This window comes from Lissotriton vulgaris, chromosome 4_1, assembly GCF_964263255.1.
Source record: "Lissotriton vulgaris chromosome 4_1, aLisVul1.2, whole genome shotgun sequence".
NCBI classification, from domain to species: domain Eukaryota; kingdom Metazoa; phylum Chordata; class Amphibia; order Caudata; family Salamandridae; genus Lissotriton; species Lissotriton vulgaris.
In genome coordinates, this window is record NC_141691.1 from 1297203597 (window position 1) to 1297222761 (window position 19165).

Here is a 19165-nt window from a genome sequence, read left to right on the forward strand (position 1 = left end):
TCTGTATATCTATATAAATACAAACATAAATGCATGCATACATATACTTATATGCATACAGATGCATGTTATTTACATGAAAGTTGAAAAAACACTAATAAAAGCAAAGCTAAAAAGCCACCTCATTACAAACAGAATGGCTTTAACTTAAACGAGGGCGAGATCTATTGCATTTTCAATGCTTGTTTACTTTGGTTCCATCAAAAAGGCATTCAGAAGTGTCACACATTTGCCATAAATTCTGAATGTTAGCACTCTAGTTGCACATTAGATCACTGTAGTAAAGCTACTGCTCACCAGGGACGTCTGCTGCTGGTATTCAAAGTGCATGTTTCAGTCTGCATGTCAGAATTTTTTTAATGAAATAGAAGAGGATTTTAGAAGTCACTCAAAATGATCCCTAATTTTTCTTTCTGAAGCACTAATCATACTTTCTATGGCAAAATTAACCCCCTCATGTTGTTCCTTTTTAATTTGAGTGTTTTCAGACTTACCACTTCATTCCAATCAAGATGGCTTCTGGTGTGCCATACGTTTGTCATAAGTAAGACTGTTAGCGCTCTAGTTGTTCTTTAGAACACTCTGGGACATTCTGTCATTGGGCTATACTTGGGCTACATCTGGGTGATATTTGGGCTACATTTGGGCTCTTTTGTCTCTGGTGGCCATTTTGGGAGACTGCATGTCAGAATGTTTTAATGAAATAGAAAAGGATTTGAGAAGTCACTCAAAATGTGCCCTAATTTTTCATTCTGCAGCACTAATCATACTTTCTATGGCAAAATATACCCCCTCATTTTGTTCCTTTTTAAATTAAATGTTTTAAGAGTTACCACTTTATTCCAATCAAGATGGCTTCAGGTGTGCCATACCTTTGTAATAAGTAGGACTGTTAGCGCTCTAGTTGTTCTTTAGAACACTCTAGGAGGCTGCAGTAGAACACAAAGGAATCAACTGACAGTCTCTGTCCTTGTTGGATGTACATGTTTTACTGAGAATGTCAGACTTCATTTTCACATGACTGAGAAAGATAATGTGAATTTACAGAAAATATGCTTTCAGTTTAGCTTATAGATCCCCTTCCAAACCACTGTGGGAAAATCATGAGATATTAGTTTTCTTTCAAACAATATTCATGATATCACAGCAGAAGGTTTTTTCACATGGTAAAATCACCTTAGAACCCACCACAATTCCTAAAACGAGTATGGTACCATCAACAAATGATTTATAATGTAACTAAAGTCCTAAAACCCTCTATTAACTACAATGCTTTTTAATGAGGTGCTATCATGTATATTGGTCCCAAGATGGCTGCCAACACTTCTTGGATGAAGTGCTGACAGCCAATCAGATCAGATGTGTGGTTAGGCTCCGCCCAGATATATATCTTTTTTTGAACCTAAATTACTCAAAATCCACTGGAGCACATATATTGAGACCTAGCAAAGGCACATCGGGCTAACAGTCCCTACAATTTTGCCAAGTTTCGTGCAAATCCATTCAGCCGTTCGAGCTAAAAGTGAGGCCAACCGCCCTATGGAAATTAACATGGGAAAAACGCGTTTTGGGACCCCCCTTTTTTCTCGGCCCCCCCTTGATGAAACCCCCCCAAATTGTCAGGGGCTGCTCAGAAACAAAATGTTCCATTTTCCTGAAAATTTCAGCCAATTCCGTCCACAAACGCCAAAGTTATTAGACATAGAATTTTCAAAAATCCCATAGAGAAAAAATCCTAACTATATATACCTACTGGCGACCGCCAGTAGGTAATATATATATATATATATGTGTGTGTGTATATATGTGTGTGTGTATATGTATGTATGTATATATGTATGTATATATATATATGTATATATGTGTGTGTATATATATGTGTATATATATATGTGTATATATATGTGTGTATATGTATATATATATGTGTGTATATGTATATATGTATATATGTGTGTGTATATATGTGTGTGTATATATATGTGTGTATATATATATATATATGTGTATATATATGTATATATGTATGTATATATGTGTATATGTATTCCGAGATGGCCGAAATAATGTTGGGCATACTTCAGATTACGTGGTCAGGGTGCTTTACCAGTAATTTCCCCAGAAAAGGCTGGATTCACTATTTGTCGCCTTTACTTCGCTGTCTCCAGGACTTCTACCTCATCTTTCTTCATTCAGCATCTCCTGCTTGGAACTGTGATGCATGAAGGAACAGGGTAAAGAAATGCGGTGTTCCAGGTGACACCCTAGCTGAAACTCGGCATGACTCCCACTATCTGTGCACAAACTCCATTTAATTTTTTCCCCAAAGTTACACAGTTGTTCAAGTCACTTTTTTATTCCACCAATGATTTCTTGGGCCAGGAATCCTGTCATATTGCCACATGGCAAACAGGACTCTTGTCGCACAACATGACCTAATTGTAATCAGTAGACTAGTTCGGCAATCCAGGCTGGGATGATTAGCTCCCCTGAGGAATTTATCTACTGTTAGGACTTGAGGGTTAGATGCAGGTCGGATATATATATATTATGTCACGCTATAGAATCGTAAGAGGATAGATCTCCTTGTTTGTGTTTGTTTTTAACATCACTTTATGCATGTGATAAAGAAGTGGTCCTCTGTAAAAATCCCAGGGTGCAATTGTTTTCTCGTTTTGGCCATGCCAATATCAAAAGAAGAAAATAATGCAGATGCTACTCTGTGATCTTGATGTTTGTTCAGGTGGAGGCAGTGAAGAAGTAGCTGAAGACGTCTGAAATGATGATGCATTGCTCAGCATTCACCTTCCCCGCTAGCCTCTGACTGGTCGCCATTTACCTTTGTGTTTCTTTGTTTCATGATCATAAGAACACCCATGCTCTTCTTAATTGTTCACTTTTCGGTGTGATACACTGGATTGATGTGTGTTTTTTCCTACTTTATTAAAACCTAGAAGACCTTGCCCTAACCTCTTCAGCAGTGTTTATCTCGGGTAGGCAGTGCATTATAACGAAATAAAGGCAGGCCTAATTTGGGAGGTATGCACTGGCCATAACCTGTACCAAGCGATTTGTTACTCCATTGGATGATCTGTTGTTGACCATGTACTACAAAATGCTCATTGAAAACATCAAATAAAAAAAAAACGGCGTTAAAACTATAATAACTTTATAGCACAGTGCTTTGCAACTCTGAGGATAATTTGGGGAAGGTGCTTTTATGTGTTGCTATTAACCTTTTAGAAACCTTGCTGTCAGCCTAGATCTCCCAAGACTAGTAACAGTAAGCAAGTCTGTGTTTTTTTTTAAGTTCTTGAATGCGGATACAAAACATGTTCTCAAACCCAAATGACATTGGTGCTGGTATCCTGTGATCGGTTTAGTATTTACTCTGAGAATTTTGGAAATATGGGATTTTGTGGTCTATGAGTTACTTTTTTTCTGTACACGTCTCTTTAGAAAAAGGGAAGAGAACCTGCAGTATGCTAGAGTGAAGGAATGCGCCTCAATTGCTCATTTATACGGCTAAGCGTCCCCATTCTCTACAGTACCCACATTTTCCGTACCATTTTTATACGGAGTGGTATAGTAATGTAGGATGTCTTGCATTTGCTTTTAGATTGCTAAATTTTTGATTGTCCACATGTGGTCATGAGCATATTTTAGTACAGTTTGTTGTTTCTCGTGCGTTATTGTTAGGGAATCCTTTTTTTCTGGAAACATTGCTTGTTGTTGCAATGATTCCCTTGGGTGTAATGCCCTTGGGGACTAATTAAACTAAAACGCGTGTGTCGTGGTTGCAGGTTTAGCTATTCCCTTTGCTGTGATTTAACTGAGGGTACCGTGGTGATAAGAACACATTTATTATATTGGCTTAAGTTGGTGAGTGTAAGGGAGAAAGTAATTCCTTATTGGTTTTGAACTTTGATGCAATTGTTGAGGTAGGTATTTGGATACACCATTGTAGAATGTGTATTCCCAAACCACCCTATAATTTTACATGGCATAAGGGATATTGAGTTTTTGTAAACACACTTAATATTGCTTTTCTTGGTACTGCCCCTGATTACGTAATAGAAAGCATTGGCACAGCCAAACTCGGTGGTTGTTTACCACATAATTTAAGCTGAGTAAACTCGATTTTGGAGCTTATGGGGTGGGAACCAAGTAAAGGTAATGTACAGATATGATTGCAAATATGCCTTGCAGATTGACTGATGCAGGTATTTTGCGCCATTTTATTTTCTTTATCTACATCTTGCCTCCATTCCTTTTCAAAAAGACCATTTTGAGAAAATGAGCTGACCCGAACTGTACAGTTTTCCAGCACTCATGTTGGTTCCTACAGCTAATTCCAGGTATTCACAAACTAAACAAAAACAGAAGCGTTCCGACCTCTATGGAAGTAAGGATCCTTCTGAGAATGTTTCCCTTTATTTTTATTTTTTAAATAGTTTTAAGTAGCCTGGGAAACAAATTGAGTGTCGTTTGTTGATTTTTTTAATTTTTTTAAGCATAGTAACAGAAAACCAGATCCCCCCTTAATGCACAAACTATCATAATTGTAAAGCCAAAATACGAATACGGTTAGATAAAATTTGAGGTGCGAAAGCATGGATGTAAACCAGCTCAAAAATTAAAATCCGTTCTTCAGAGATGAAAGTTGTCCTGATTTTATTTTTCCCCTTCAAAATCAGTTTTATCTGGGTAAGTAGTTTTGCATACTGAATATCTACTGAAAATGTTTTTCTTTAACATCTATTGAGCTTTTTTTTCAGGAGGAGAACGAGAACATGCTCTGCTAATGATGCTGCCTTCCATTAGTCCAATCCGCCTGCTAAAAAGGAATAAACATCAACTCCAAAAATATTCTTGGTCTTCTTTGTATAAGAATTGGTCTTAACTTTTTCTTCTTTCACAGTGTCAACCTCTTCGAATGGTTTCTTCAGTTTTCATCCATGTTTGCCTTTCTATATCAACACAAAGTCTTCCAAGCAAGACTTGATCCCCTCATTATATGTAATGAAGCCATGTAATTACAGTTGTTTCTGTACTTAACTTGTCTGTTGAAAGCTGGAATTGAAGAATAGATAAACAATTAGTCGTACATCACAGGCCAGATCGAACAGTTGATTTCTTTGCCCTACACTTGAAGGAATATATTTTTTTGGCATGTAATGTTCAGTGATTTTAATTTTGTGAACACTTTCACTAGCAAAAATAGTAAATGTTGTACAAATATTGGGACCATTTCAGCGCAGAAAAATGCTTGGTGCAGTAGGTGATCTCAAACTTGGCACTCTTACGCCCCCAAGATATGTCAGTTAATTGTGATGATATGTGGCACTGCTCAACAGAGCGAATACATTACCATAAATCAGCCTGTACTTTATAATGAATGTTCTTTCTTGATCTTCATTATCATCAGTTATTTTTCATTCATTTTAAAATGATTGCATCATGAGGAAGTTTTCTTAACGAAATTTAGCTCAATCAGTAACTGGGGGCAATAGTTCATCAGTCCCTATTAAGCTGTGTCCGTCTCATGCCTTATAAGGGGGTCAACTGGACTACTTGTTTACTTTTCTGTACATTTGCTTAGTCTTGAGAAAGCGGAATCGATCTAAATCTGCATTACACTTGTTCGGCTTTTGAGCTGATTAACTTTGACACCTATTAATTGGTATTAAGAATAAACATAATTGTTAATAATGAGGATCCAGGAATAAAATGTATTGTGAGGAATGGACTGAGTTCTAATATTATATTCCTTTAGAATGTGCTGCCTCTTACAATGTCAGGGGTTGCATTGTCATCGGTACTGCATATGGTTAGACCATTAGGGACACTGGCATCCGTCCTGTGGGATTGCTGCTTGCTGCTGCTTTCCACAATGGTACCTATAACTGTAGGCAATGGGAATGTGGTCCACTGTGGCCTGCTTCACTTTTCGTAATTGGTTACTACTTGCCATGGGGCAGAGCATGCATGTGATCGCATGAGCTGCCTCAAAATATTGATACTTTTTTTTGAGTTACAAAGTTTCAAAATATGGCCATTGTAATTAGCAGATCCAATGGCCATGCCCATTTCACTTATTGTGTATGGGGATTTTGTATTGGTAAAGACAAACAGTTTGCATGTTTATGACTTGGCAAATGCAAACCAATTCTGTACACTTAGTCGAACAACATATTCCAAAACTCTAAAAGAGCCCTAAGTGTTTCCTACCTGACTTGTTGACCAAAGCTTTTTTTCGGGGTCTTTAGTGGTTTTCTTGAAGTACACTGATTTATTTTAACATACCATTTGCAAAAATGTAACCCATATACTTTTCATGTTTACACACTTTCCAATACAACATCAAGAAATCTCAATGGTGTTCCCTCCAAATCTCACCAAATGTTGACAAATAATTTGCATTATAAAATATACTTTATTTTATTGACCGTAATTGTATAGCGTGAATCTAGCCCTCTGGTGCGCCAAAGCTCTTCCCATGGATTGGTTGAACTTTTTCAAGTGGTCTTTGAAAAGTACATAATAATTTAACAAAGAACATGCTGGATATGTTTTTGGAGTGGAAAAGTTTTGCCAAGTTGGCATTATTTTCTGTGATGCAGGTTATTAAAAATATATACATATACTGATCTTTCCGTTGTATACACATCTAGATCCTAATTACATATTTCCCTTCGATTTTACATTGCAAAACAAATGCTGCAGTTCTTGCCATAAAAACCTATGAACGACTGCAGTTGGGCACAATTGCTGCAACTGGTTCTAAAGAGGTTGGTCATGGCTTATTCACACTTTTTCCTTTCCATCACAGCAGGACCCAGAGATCTGCACTTAAATAGACTTCTTCTAGAAATCCCCTCATTTAAAATGATCCCATGGACTAATCCATGTACAAAAGGAAATAGAATGACAACAAATCTTTAAGGTGGATATTTATCCAGTATTATGGGTGTCTTTCATAGATTCACATGCCTGAATCATTCCCCGTCGTCCAGACGGAAGTCTCCGGTACATAGAAAAGTAATGTCCTATAGACATACATAGAGAATAGTAGGCCTCACCTTAGTAACATATCCATGTCCTTTTGTAAAAAGGACTAAACTCTAGACAAGAGCCAATCAGCTGTCACCTCCCTCTAGAACCTTCCTGGCAGGAGCCTCCGTCTCTCAGATTTTCTACCGCACGTTGTGCTAAGGGAGTCTCCACCGGAGTTCTGCTCAGGTTTGCTTCTAAAGCTTTATTTCTTTAAAAATTGGATTCGTTCTAGGTGAAGGCGAATTATTATGGCTGATACTCATAAGAAGGGTCTTTTTAGAGCCTGTAGTTCTTGTGGTAAAAAAAGGCTCACATCGATTACCAACACAAGAAATGCTTATATTGCCTATACCCGGATCATCCATCTAAGGACTGCAAAATATGTAGAACATTTTCCACAAAAACTCTCAAGGACCGAGAAGGACGCCTTCTGATATGGCTTAAAGGCTCAAGGACAGATACAATCTGGAATCTTCTGAGAAGGTGAGAGCTCTTCAGTCTCCTCTAAACTGTCTTTCAAAAGGCCAAGGGTAGCTTTCCCTAGCCCTCAAGACGCTCCTCCAAAGAAGAAACCTAAAAAGTCTTCAGAGATCCAGTCAGCATCAGCGTCTGACAAGGAGGTTCACACCTTCAAGTCAAGTCAAGTCAATAAATTTATATAGCGCGCTACATACCCAGAGGGTCTCAAGGCGCTTGAGGAGGGGTGGGGAATTACTTCTCGAATATCCAGGTTTTAAGCTGCTTTCTGAATGCTAGGTGGTTTGGAGTGAGGCGAAGATGCATGGGAAGGGAGTTCCAGGTTTTGGCCGCTAGGTAGGAGAATGATCTTCCTCCCATGGTGGTTTTGTTGACGCGGGGAACAGTAGCGAGGGCTTGGTTGGAAGAGCGCAGCTGGCGGGAGGTGGTGTAGAAGGAAAGACGTGAATTGAGGCATTCGGGTCCAAGTTCGTAGAGAGCTTTGTGTGCGTGGGTGAGGAGGCGGAAAGTTATTCTCTTATTGACAGGGAGCCAGAGGAGGTTTTTAAGGTGACCAGAAATGTGTTCTTTACGCGGGATGTCTAATATGAGTCTGGCTGATGCGTTCTGGATGCGTTGGAGTTTTTTCTGAAGTTTTGCGGTGGTACCGGCGTAAAGGGTGTTTCCGTAGTCAAGGCGGCTTGTAACCAGTGCGTGGTGACCGTTTTTCTAGTTTCGGTGGGGATCCAGCGAAATGTTTTTTTGAGCATGCAAAGAATGTTGAAGCAAGATGAGGAGACGGCGTTGACTTGTCTGGTCATCGAGAGTGAGGAATCCAGGATGACGCCTAGGTTCCGTGCGTGATCCGTTGGGATGGGTGCTTTTCCAAGGGCTTCTGGCCACCAAGAGTCTTTTCCCAGGTGGAGGGGGAGGTACCTAAGATAAGGACTTCTGTTTTGTCTGAATTCAGTTTCAGACGGCTATGCTTCATCCATTCGGCTACCTCTTTCATTCCTTCATGTAGGTTGGTTTTGGCGATGTTTGGGTCTTTGGTGAGTGAGAGGATCAGTTGAGTGTTATCAGCGTAGGAGATGATGTTGAGGTTGTGTTGGCGTGCGATGGTCGTGAGGAGGCTCATGTATACGTTGAAGAGGGTGGGGCTGAGTGAAGATCCTTGTGGCACGCCGCAGATGACTTCAGTGGCCTCTGACTTGAATGGTGGGAGGCGTACTCTCTGAGTTCTTCCGGCAAGGAAAGAAGTGATCCATTCCAGTGCTTTTCCTTGGATTCCGATGTTTCTAAGTCGTTGTAACAGGGTGTTATGACAGACTGTGTCGAAGGCTGCCGAGATGTCGAGGAGGATGAGGGCGACTGTGTCTCCATTGTCCAGTAGAGTTCGGATGTAGTCTGTTGCTGCGATGAGTGCGGTCTCAGTACTGTGTTTGGCTCGGAAGCCGGACTGTGAGGAGTCGAGGGATTTGTTGGCTTCGAGGAAGGCGGCGAGCTGGGACCTCATCGACATCATCGGCGCTCAGTAAGGCTGTATCTCCTGTCTACGTCTCGACGACGACGGCATTGTCAACGTTATCTTCAACAACGATTACTCCATCGTCGACGGCGGGTAAGCCCTTGCCGTCGACCATTGTTATTAAAAGGTCATAGTCGACGCCCAAAACGCCGTCGACGACTGCAGCATCGACGACAAAGTCAACTCCGTCGACGAAAGCCACTCCGACGAAGACCTCGCCGACGAAAACATCAGCGTCGACGGGCACACCGTTGACGAAGGCGTCGATGACGATGAAGATACCGTCCACAGCAACGCCGTCGACAAAGGAGTCGACTACTATAAAGACGCCGTCGACAGTGACACCGTCGATGAAACCATCGTCGACGACCCTGTTGGAGCAGTCGACGACGATAATCCCGGCGACAGCAAAGGTCCCAAATGAACAGACTGTTGGCAATACACCGTTTACAATCTCTCCGTCGACGAGCCAGGTGTTGATGACTGATTCTGGGTTCCATTCCACTTCGCGGGTCAAAATCTCAGAGGGCAATCACACCGGACTTAACATCTCCAAGCCAGGTACAAAGTCTACCGCCAGCTCATCTCCTACAAGATGAAGAGTCTGATGAGGAGGATATGCTCCTGGCAAACAGCCATTCGGAGCTAGTAGTGAAATGTCAAAGCTCGGACAAGGAAGTAGTCCAGCAGCATACAGTACAGACGCACATTACACCCATGGTGTGTCTGCTAGCATTTCTAGTGACTGACTTAAGATTTCTGATTGAGGACTATAAAAAGATTCCTGGAATCACCAGCTCCTCAACCAGCGGTGACCGTGCCATTGCCACAACCTCGACCGCCACCCTTGGTTCTCCAGCAGGAGAGGGTGCACGTGTCTTGTCCTCCATCATCTGATGAAGAAGGAGAGGAAGATCAACCAGAGGAGGGTGAAGTGCAGGATGACCAATCCGTTCATGACGACTATGACGAATATGTCATCGATTTCCAGCGTCTCCTGTGCCCGCTACTTCAGACTCGCCACCGGTGGACATCGGTGGTTTCCACAATTTGGTTGATAGAGCGGCAAAACGCTTCCACATGACAATGGAATCTCAGGAACAGGACTGTTTCCTATACGATTTTAAAGAACCGCTTAAAAAAGCAGCAAGATCAATTTCAATAATTGATTATGTATGGGAACAGGGTCTGCAGTTTATGCAAACTCCAGCCTCAGTCTCGCCAGTAGTTGGATAAGAAATACAAGGCACCACCGTCCGCAGCGGCCTGTCTCACAGGGCACCCTAAACCTGATTCAGTAGTCACTCAGGCGGCACAAAAGAATTCTAGAAACCTCTCATCTCTTTTGACAGCGCCACCGGACAAGGAGGGGAGGAAGCTAGACCATATAGGAAAACGTTTTTCTACAATGTCAGCAATTACGGTGAAGGCACCAAATACACTGGGGCTTCTAGGACGATACAATAGACAGCTTTGGACGGATATTGCACCGTATTTATCGGAGTTACCAGAAGCCTCAAAGGAGGAAGTACAATCTATCCTTTTGGAAGGTCAGACGCCAGCGTCTGAAATAATAGACTGCGCTATGGACGTAGCGATGACGGGGTTCTGGCAGCTGGCCGGGGCAGCCGTTTTACGAAGGCAAAGATGGCTCAAGGCAACTTCATTTTTTTCAGGAGGTACAGTCTAAAGTCCTAGATATGCCTTATGATGGCCAACATCTGTTTGGAGCGAAGATCGACAAAGCTCTACAAACTATTAAAAAAGACACGGACACGGCAAGAGCTCTGGGTACGCTCCAATATAAGAACCAGTCCTTTCAAGCGAACAGAGGACGAGGACAAGCCTCATACAGAGGTGGTTTTCAGAGCAGACCATCATATTCTTCCAACCAGGGTAGAACTCCATATCAGAATCGCCAACAACAACAGGGCCGACAATCCTCATACGGAAAGTCAAACTTTAGAGGCAAAAATCAAAGGAGGAACAATGGCGGACGCCAATGGCCTATTCATCCAGCCAGTCCAACCTCCATCTACTTCTTTAAAGATTGGAGGAAAATTGACACATTTTCTCAGGAATTGGAAAAGAATACCCACGGACCGGTGGGTCCTTCAATTGATTCAATTTGGCCATTCCATGGAATTCGAAATTATCCCTCCAACAACTCCTCCCCGCCCAATGCAACACAAAAACCTACGATTGCTTCTGCAAGAACTCTCAAATATGCTCAGGAAAGGAGCGATAGAGAGACTACCATCGTCTCAGAAGGGGAAGGGATTTTACTCCCGCTTCTTTCTCATTCAGAAGAAGGAAAAGAAATGGAGGCCCATTCTAGACCTCAGAGCGTTGAACAAGTTCTTAAAGAAGCAGTCGTTCCGCATGGTCACCATACAGGAGATCTTGAACCTCCTAGAGGAAGGGGATTTCATGACGTCACTGGACGTACAGGACGCATACTTTCATGTTCCAGTCCACAAAAAATACCTGAGATTTGCAGTTGCGGGCAGGCACTTCCAGTTCTGTGTCCTACCTTTTGCCCTCAAATCTGCACCCTGCATCTTCACCAAGTGTCTCTCCCCGGTGGCAGCTTTCCTCAGGCAGCATGGTCACCAAGTCTTCCCATATTTGGACGACTAGCTGGTGAAGGCACCATCCTTTGCAGGCGCCTCCAAATCCTCCAACGCCTGTCTCAATCGCTTCAGTCACTTGGGTCTTACAATCAACCAAGAAAAGTCCACTTTTCAACCTTCTCGCATCATCACCTTTCTTGGAGCAACTCTGAACACAGGTTCTGCAAAGGTGTTTCCATTCCAGGAACGAAAACGCAGGCTCCTTTCTCTAGCCTCAACAGTAGCCTCGAGGAAAACATTGACAGTTCGTATCTTCAAATCCCTTTTGGGGATGATGTCATCGTGCATCCTACTCATACCACATTGCCGTCTATGGATGCGTCCACCACAAGAGGCTTTGTCCAGGCAATGGACACAATGCACAGGGTCGTTCGACGACCGCATAACTATTACAGTGCGAATCATCAAGGCATTGCAATGGTGGATGTCATAAAAAAACCTCTCGCAGGGACTAACATTCCTACTTCCCACAGCTCCTCATGTAATCACAACGGACGCTTCCTTGGAGGGTTGGGGAGCTGTCCTTCAAGAACTGCAGATAAGTGGCAAATGGTCAGCGCTGGAAAAACATCTCCATCAACCTACTCGAGCTGAGGGCAGTGTTGCTGGCCCTACAGTCATTCTTGCCAAGGATCAAGAACTCCCTAGTGCTCGTCAGGACCGACAACACTATGACGATGCACTATCTAAACAAACAGGGAGGGACGCGTTCGCAGACACTCTCTTGCGAATCGCAAAAGATCTGGAATTGGCTCATGCTCCACAATGTAACACTAAGGGCGGAGTATGTCCCAGGCAAGGACAATGTAATTGCAGACGCGTTAAGCAGGCAGAGGACATTGTCGCACGAATGGGAACTGGACCAGGCAATCATTGACCAGATCTTTTCCAAGTGGGGATCGCCGCAAATTGATCTATTTGCGACCAGAAAGAACGCAAAATGCCCAAACTTCGCAAGTTGGCATCCCCAGTCAGAGTCCCTAGGGAATGCATTTTCCATCGCATGGCGCAACGTCTTTGCATACGCATTTCCACCATTCCCGATGCTTCCCAGGGTCCTCAGAAAGATGAAAGCGGAGCCTTGCACTCTAATTCTGATAGCCCCATTCTGGCCAAGACAACACTGGTTCACGGAGCTCCATCGTCTATCTCTAGAGACACCGATTATCTGCGCCAGTATCCATCCCTGCTCACCATGAACAACAAGCAGGTTCAACATCCGGATCTGAAGTCTCTCAGGTTAGCCGCTTGGCTCCTGAGTACCGAGAATTCAGCAGTCTAAACATACCACAGGACTGTCGGGATATTCTAGCCAAGGCAAGAGCGGATAGCACTAACAAGACGTATTCCCTGAAGTGGAAGCCCTTTTGTGTATGGTGTGCGGACAGAGGAATTTTACCTTTTTCCACCTCTCCAGAACAAATCTTGCCCTATTTACTACATCTGGCACAGTCGGGCCTAGCCCACTCCTCCATTAAGGTACACCTGGCAGCAATATCACGTTTTAAAAGGACTTCAAAGGGGCCCTCTCTATGGTCTAGCAGACTAAATAAACAGTTCCTGAAAGGGCTATACAGATCTTTCCCGCCAATACGGATGGCTCCACCAACATGGCATCTAAATGTGGTTCTTACCCTACTTATGAAACATCCGTTCGAACCCATACACAAGGCTGACCTAAAATACATCTCATGGAAAACAGCTCTCCTCCTAGCGCTTACATCTGCAAGCAGGGTCAGTGAAATGCAGGCATTTTCCATCCAGGATCCGTTTCTACAGTTTAAAGACAACGGTGATTTTAAGGACCAATCCTAAATTTATTCCTAAAGTCCCGTCTGACTTCCACTCGAACGAGCCTGTAATCCTAAGGTCATTCTTTCCAAACCCCAGCACCGCAGCTGAGAGGTCGCTGCATTCGTTAGACCTTAACAATTGCTTGAAATTTTACATTGATAAGACCAAAACATTCAGGAAGTCTAATCAACTCTTCACAGCTTTCAGTAGACCTGGGAAAGGTCTACCGCTTACCAAGCAGAGTATCTCCAGATGGATCTCTTCAACGATTACTTTCTGTCATGACCAAGCTGGACAGCCATTACGGTCTAAAGTCAGAGCTCATTCTACAAGAGCTATGTCTACATCTATGGCACTCTTTGCTGGGGTGCCAGTCGTGGACATTTGCAGGGCGGCAACATGGAAGTCGCCGCATACCTTCACTAGGCATTACTGCCTGGACACAGAGCTGATGAGGGATGCGGCAGTGGGACAAGCAGTGTTACGCCATCTATTTCAGTAAGGTGAGCCTTCCTCCGTCCCTCCATCCTTCTCTGATATGCACATTTCTATGTTGATGCTTATTGTTGACATTTATTGGTGGTTTATAGTCGCATGATATGTATTATCTAATGACTTGCATATGCTGTACCATCAGAAATGTGCACTGTGCATTGCTTGCTACTCTAATTCAGGCATGTGAATCTATGAAAGACACCCATAATACTGGATAAGAAATGCGTTACTTACCTGTAACTGCAGTTATCCAGTATTGGTGTCTTTCATAGATTCACATGCAACCCTCCCGCCTTCCTGGGAAGGACTCACCTAACTCTGTGTCACGCCTACTTAGCTTAGTGCATACGAAAATCTGAGGGACTGAGGCTCGTGCCAGGAAGGTTCTAGAGGGAGGTGACAGCTGATTGGCTCTTGTCTAGAGTTTAGTCCTTTTTTTACAAAAGGACACGGATATGTTACTAAGGTGAGGCCTTTAGGCCTACTATTCTCTATGTATATCTATAGGACATTACTTTTCTATGTGCCGGAGACTCCGGTCTCGACGACGGGGAATGATTCAGGCATGTGAATCTATGAAAGACACCAATACTGGATAACTGCAGTTACAGGTAAGTAACGCATTCTTACATACCAATCCAGCCTTATCGTAGGCAGTTCCCTTGTGCTGGGGAACATTTCATACCAGTAGTGTTTGCCCTATGTATTGAATTTGGTGCCAAAAAATGTACCGAGGGCAAATCATTCCTCATGAACGATTCAAAATGTACAAAGATTTAAATTTATTCCAGTTTAACGACTTGGTGATTTCAGGCCCTTTTGCCACTCATAGCCTTTAAACATACATAAATAAGTCGTCTTCCCCTTGTTAATGACTTAACCATCTTTGTAGAGCCAGTCTGTAGACTTCATCCTTGGCCCATTTGTCAGGAAAACCCGAAGGCAACTCTCCCTCTGCGTTAGTGCCTTTTTAGGTTTTGCCTAGCAAATGCATGCGTACGAAGTACGCATGCGCTAGGAAAAATCTTATGATCTGTGTGTGGAGTCGGGTAACAGCCCCCTCCTCCCATTGGCTAGCTCCATAAATGGAGGCTAGCCATTGGGAGAGGGCTCTGTCCGTCAATCTCGGACCAGATTCGGGGGCGTTCCCGAGAATTTTTGGCTTTTGGCTACGTCAGCCGAAAGCCTGTTCTCGGGAACGCCCCCGAATCTGGTCCGGCATTGAAGGCACCCGGAAGAAGTCCAGGTGAGTGCTCGCTTTTTTTGTGCTTTTTTTTTTGCCCGTTCCCACCCCCTCTCCCGCTCTCCGTGTCACCGGACCCGTTCCCGCCCCCTACCGCTGCCTCGCTCTCCGTGTCTCCCCGGCCCTGTTCCCGCCCCCCTACCGCTGCCTCGGCTCCCGTTCCCGCCCCCCTACCGCTGCCTCGCTCTCTGTCTCCCCGGCCCCGTACCCGCTCCCCTACCGCTGCCTCGGCTCCCGTTCCCGCCCCCTACCGCTGCCTCGCTCTGTCTCCCCGACCCCGTTCCCGCCCCCCTACCGCTGCCTCGGCTCCCGTTCCCGCCCCCCTACCGCTGCCTCGACGCTCTCTCGGCTGCTCTGCTGGCTCTCCCGGGCCCTGTGCGCTGATTCCCCGATCGTGGTCCGCGGCGCCGCCTGCCCGGAGCCCCCTGAATCCGAGGGGCGGACAGAGGACCGGGGCGGTGACAGCCTGTCACTGGCGAACTCCGGAGAAGCAGCGACAACTTCGCCGGGTTTCAGGGGAAGAGCAACAGTGCGGCGGAGGCAGCAGCCGCCGCGAAGAGGGGACGGGCACGGGCCCTGGGCGCCTTCAGGAGGTGAGACCACTCCACGGCAGCAGCACGTTTCCACGGAGACACCCGGAGTCCAGCTGGAGAGACAACTGCTTCAGGGTGACACTGCAACCGCAGGAGAAGAGCAAAGAGCACCTCCACAGCGCCATTGCCCCCGGGCAGGAGGCTCCAGGGGGAAAGCAGCGAGCCGGGGCGGTTGGGAGACAGCAACTCCACGCTGGCACAACACCACCCACGGGGAGAACAAAAGCGCTGTTGTCCCCTTTAAATGCTCTGTGTGATAACCGCACTTGAAAGGGACACCGCCACCCCTCTACGAGAGCAGCTCCCCAGGGGCAAACCAGTCCAGGAGGGCACAAGTGCGCAGGGCAGGAGAAGCACTTCAGATCTAGGGGAGGAACAGGTCTGAAGCGCAGGTCACAGAGGGAATGACACCTGCTTTCTCTTGTGGGAGGTGTGCGATCTCGGCACATAACTAAGTCTGTTGACCATGTGGCAATCTTTAAATACAACTGTAGGTTTTCGGTTCTGGGGCTTAGATTGTACTATTCATTGTATTAGGATACTTAAGGCAGTTGGTTTTTAGGGTGGGCAGCACACTGTGTCTGCATGCCTCCCACGCTTTCAGTCCAAGGCCTTTACTTTAGAAACATTTGTAACTTTGTGCATTTGTGAAACAAACCAATACAGAAGGCTCCAGATTGTGCTGATTTGATAAGTCAGAACAGAGTCTTACACACCCAAGATGCTCCAGATCATAGGCCTTGGAGGGCTACACAGTGGACCATCTGAGTGGGCACCTTGTCTACTGCTGCTATTTGTTTAGCCTGTAAGTCCCTTTTTGAACTCCCACTGGACCTGCTTAGCCTTTGATCATTTCAAGGTCAATAAAGTGCAAAACTTTAGTGGTGGTGAGGGTAACGATGCTTGTCTTTTAGATGCCTAAAACCCGCCCCCCTACCGCTGCCTCGCTCTCCGTGTCTCCCCGGCCCCATTCCCGCCCCCTACCGCTGCCTCGGCTCCCGTTCCCGCCCCCCTACCGCTGCCTCGCTCTCCGTGTCTCCCCGGCCCCGTTCCCGCCCCCCTACCGCTGCCTCGCCTCCCGTTCCCGCCCCCCTACCGCTGCCTCGCTCTCCGTGTCTCCCCGGCTTCGTTCCCGCTCCCCTACCGCTGCCTCGGCTCCCGTTCCCGCCCCCCTACCGCTGCCTCGCTCTCTCTCTCCCCGGCCCCGTTCCCGCCCCCCTACCGCTGCCTCGGCTCCCGTTCCCGCCCCCCTACCGCTGCCTCGCTCTCTGTGTCTCCCAGGCCCCGTTCCCGCCCCCCTACCGCTGCCTCTGCTCCCGTTCCAGCCCCCCTACCGCTGCCTCGGGTCCCGTTCCCGACCCCCTACCGCTGCCTCTGCTGCCGGAGTTGCAGGAGAGCCCCACTGGCTGAAAGAAGATGTTAGGTTTAGCTTTTTTTTCTCGTGTCTTTTCTTTTATTGAGCCATGGGGAGGGGTAGGGGGTAGGTGGAGAGGGTAAAGGAATAAGCCCTTTCAGTGCAATGCAGTTCTCTCCAGTCATCCATCGTATCTACGCTATCCATCAAGTCAGCCAACTACATTCGAAAATATGTGCTCTGTCCCTGTTCATTGAGGATATCCATTTTACCCATCATTACACAGTTACCATTGCTTGTCCGTTTCATAGGGCTCTTGCTTATGAAACCTCTATCAGAAGTAATCTTCCTGGTCCATGTTTATCACTTCTAGAACAAATAGATAGCCACCCCTCTGACGGTAGAAGACACAGATTAATATCACTGTCCACCCCATTTCTCTGCTAGCTTGGAATACTCCATGTGCATTTTAATGTGTTTCCTGCAGGAACTCGATTCCTACCCTGTTCTGTTTAAGGAAAGCAAAACAAGTGATGGGTCGACTTCATGAAATAATGTCAGCCACCAGTAATCGTGTGCCCCTGTTGCCTGCGTGTGCCTTTGTGTGCCCCTGTTGCCTGCGTGTGCCTCCGTGTGCCCCTGTTGCCTGCTTGTACCTCCCTGAGCTCCTGTTGCCTGCTTGTGCCTCTGTGTGCCCCTGTTGCCTGCTTGTGCCTCTGTGTGCCCCTGTTGCCTGCTTGTGCCTCTGTGTGCCCCTGTTGCCTGCTTGTGCCTCTGTGTGCCCCTGTTGCCTGCTTGTGCCTCTGTGTGCCCCTGTTGCCTGCTTGTGCCTCTGTGTGCCCCTGTTGCCTGCTTGTGCCTCCGTGTGCCCCTGTTGCCTGCTTGTGCCTCTGTGTGCCCCTGTTGCCTGCTTGTACTGTGTGGGTGTGTGTGGAGGGCTCTGTGTGGCTGTGTGTGTGGGAAGCTTTGTGTGGCTGTGTGTGTGGGAAGCTTTGTGTGGCTGTGTGTGTAGGAAGCTTTGTGTGGCTGTGTGTAGGGGGGGCTTTGTGTGGCTGTGTGTGTGGGGGGGGGCTCTGTGTGGCTGTGTGTGTGGGGGGCTCTGTGTGTTTGTGTGTGTCATTTGCGAGAGATAAAGCTAGTGGCATTGTAAATGACAATGCCATTTATTTATGTTAAAAAAAACATAAATAAAAATAATGTCAAGAGCAATGCCAATAGCTCTAAATTTAACAAAGGCAAAACCATTGCATTGTAAATGCTTGTTTCAGAAAGGCAGCCTCTGCACCATCATTTGTCTTGTGTTCTGTGTTGCTCCTTTGGGCATCTGCCCATCTTCTAGAAACCAAAAGACTAAGAATCCTCAGAACAGCCTGCCCTCATGTTCCTTCTTTGGTGATTGTGTGAAAATAATTCCTGTCTTAAACAGTTGTGTTCTACCCGATCTGTTAATCACTTATACCGTAGACTGCTCAAAATTTGAAGTGGTGCTAGTAGTGTGGAGCGCCTGCGAGATCTTTATCTCTAATCAAGCGATTATTTGTTCTATCATAAAACATGTCTGACAGAAGTTGTTCCCAGCACAAATTGCCTTCCTTTAAGTCATTCATGCGACGATAGTCTGGTCTATATAGATAACACTAATACTTTGTTTTACATGCCCAAAAGTACTACCACTCATTCATTTATTATTTAGCTAGGGAAATCTAATTCTGAATAATTGAGCAGAGAATCAGAACCTGAAATGCGTAGAGGGATCCCAAACCATAGAGCTGACTAAGTGGACAGATTACACTATACTTGTCATGATTAGTCACTTCACATTGAGTTGTAAAAGTTGCTTTTCCTGCAGGGTAGACCCCCAATTATCTTTGTCCATGAAGCCAATTTGATGTGTTGACTTTATTCTTGTTGGGTGTGTAAGATGCTCTTTTATGTCGTTCTGTTTGCCGTTGGGAAATTTCAGTTTGCTTTTACTTTGACAAGTAGAATTTCTGGAGCTGCTCTTGCAAATAC

The 19165-nt window shown here is 45.3% G+C and overlaps 1 protein-coding gene across 3 annotated transcripts in view; it reads left to right on the top strand.

The window, feature by feature from the left end:
- RPRD1A (regulation of nuclear pre-mRNA domain containing 1A) overlaps positions 1 to 19165 on the top strand; it is a 431185-nt gene that overhangs the window by 267723 nt on the left and 144297 nt on the right. The window contains exon 7 of one of the 3 annotated variants that reach the window (XM_086965531.1): positions 4779 to 5742. The exons of the other annotated variants lie outside the window; for them this stretch is intronic. Within the exon in view, the coding sequence (XP_086821657.1) occupies positions 4779 to 4805 (27 nt within the window). The 3' untranslated portion in view covers positions 4806 to 5742. Of the gene's footprint in view, positions 1 to 4778; positions 5743 to 19165 lie in introns of those variants that run through there. 3 annotated transcript variants of the gene reach the window in all.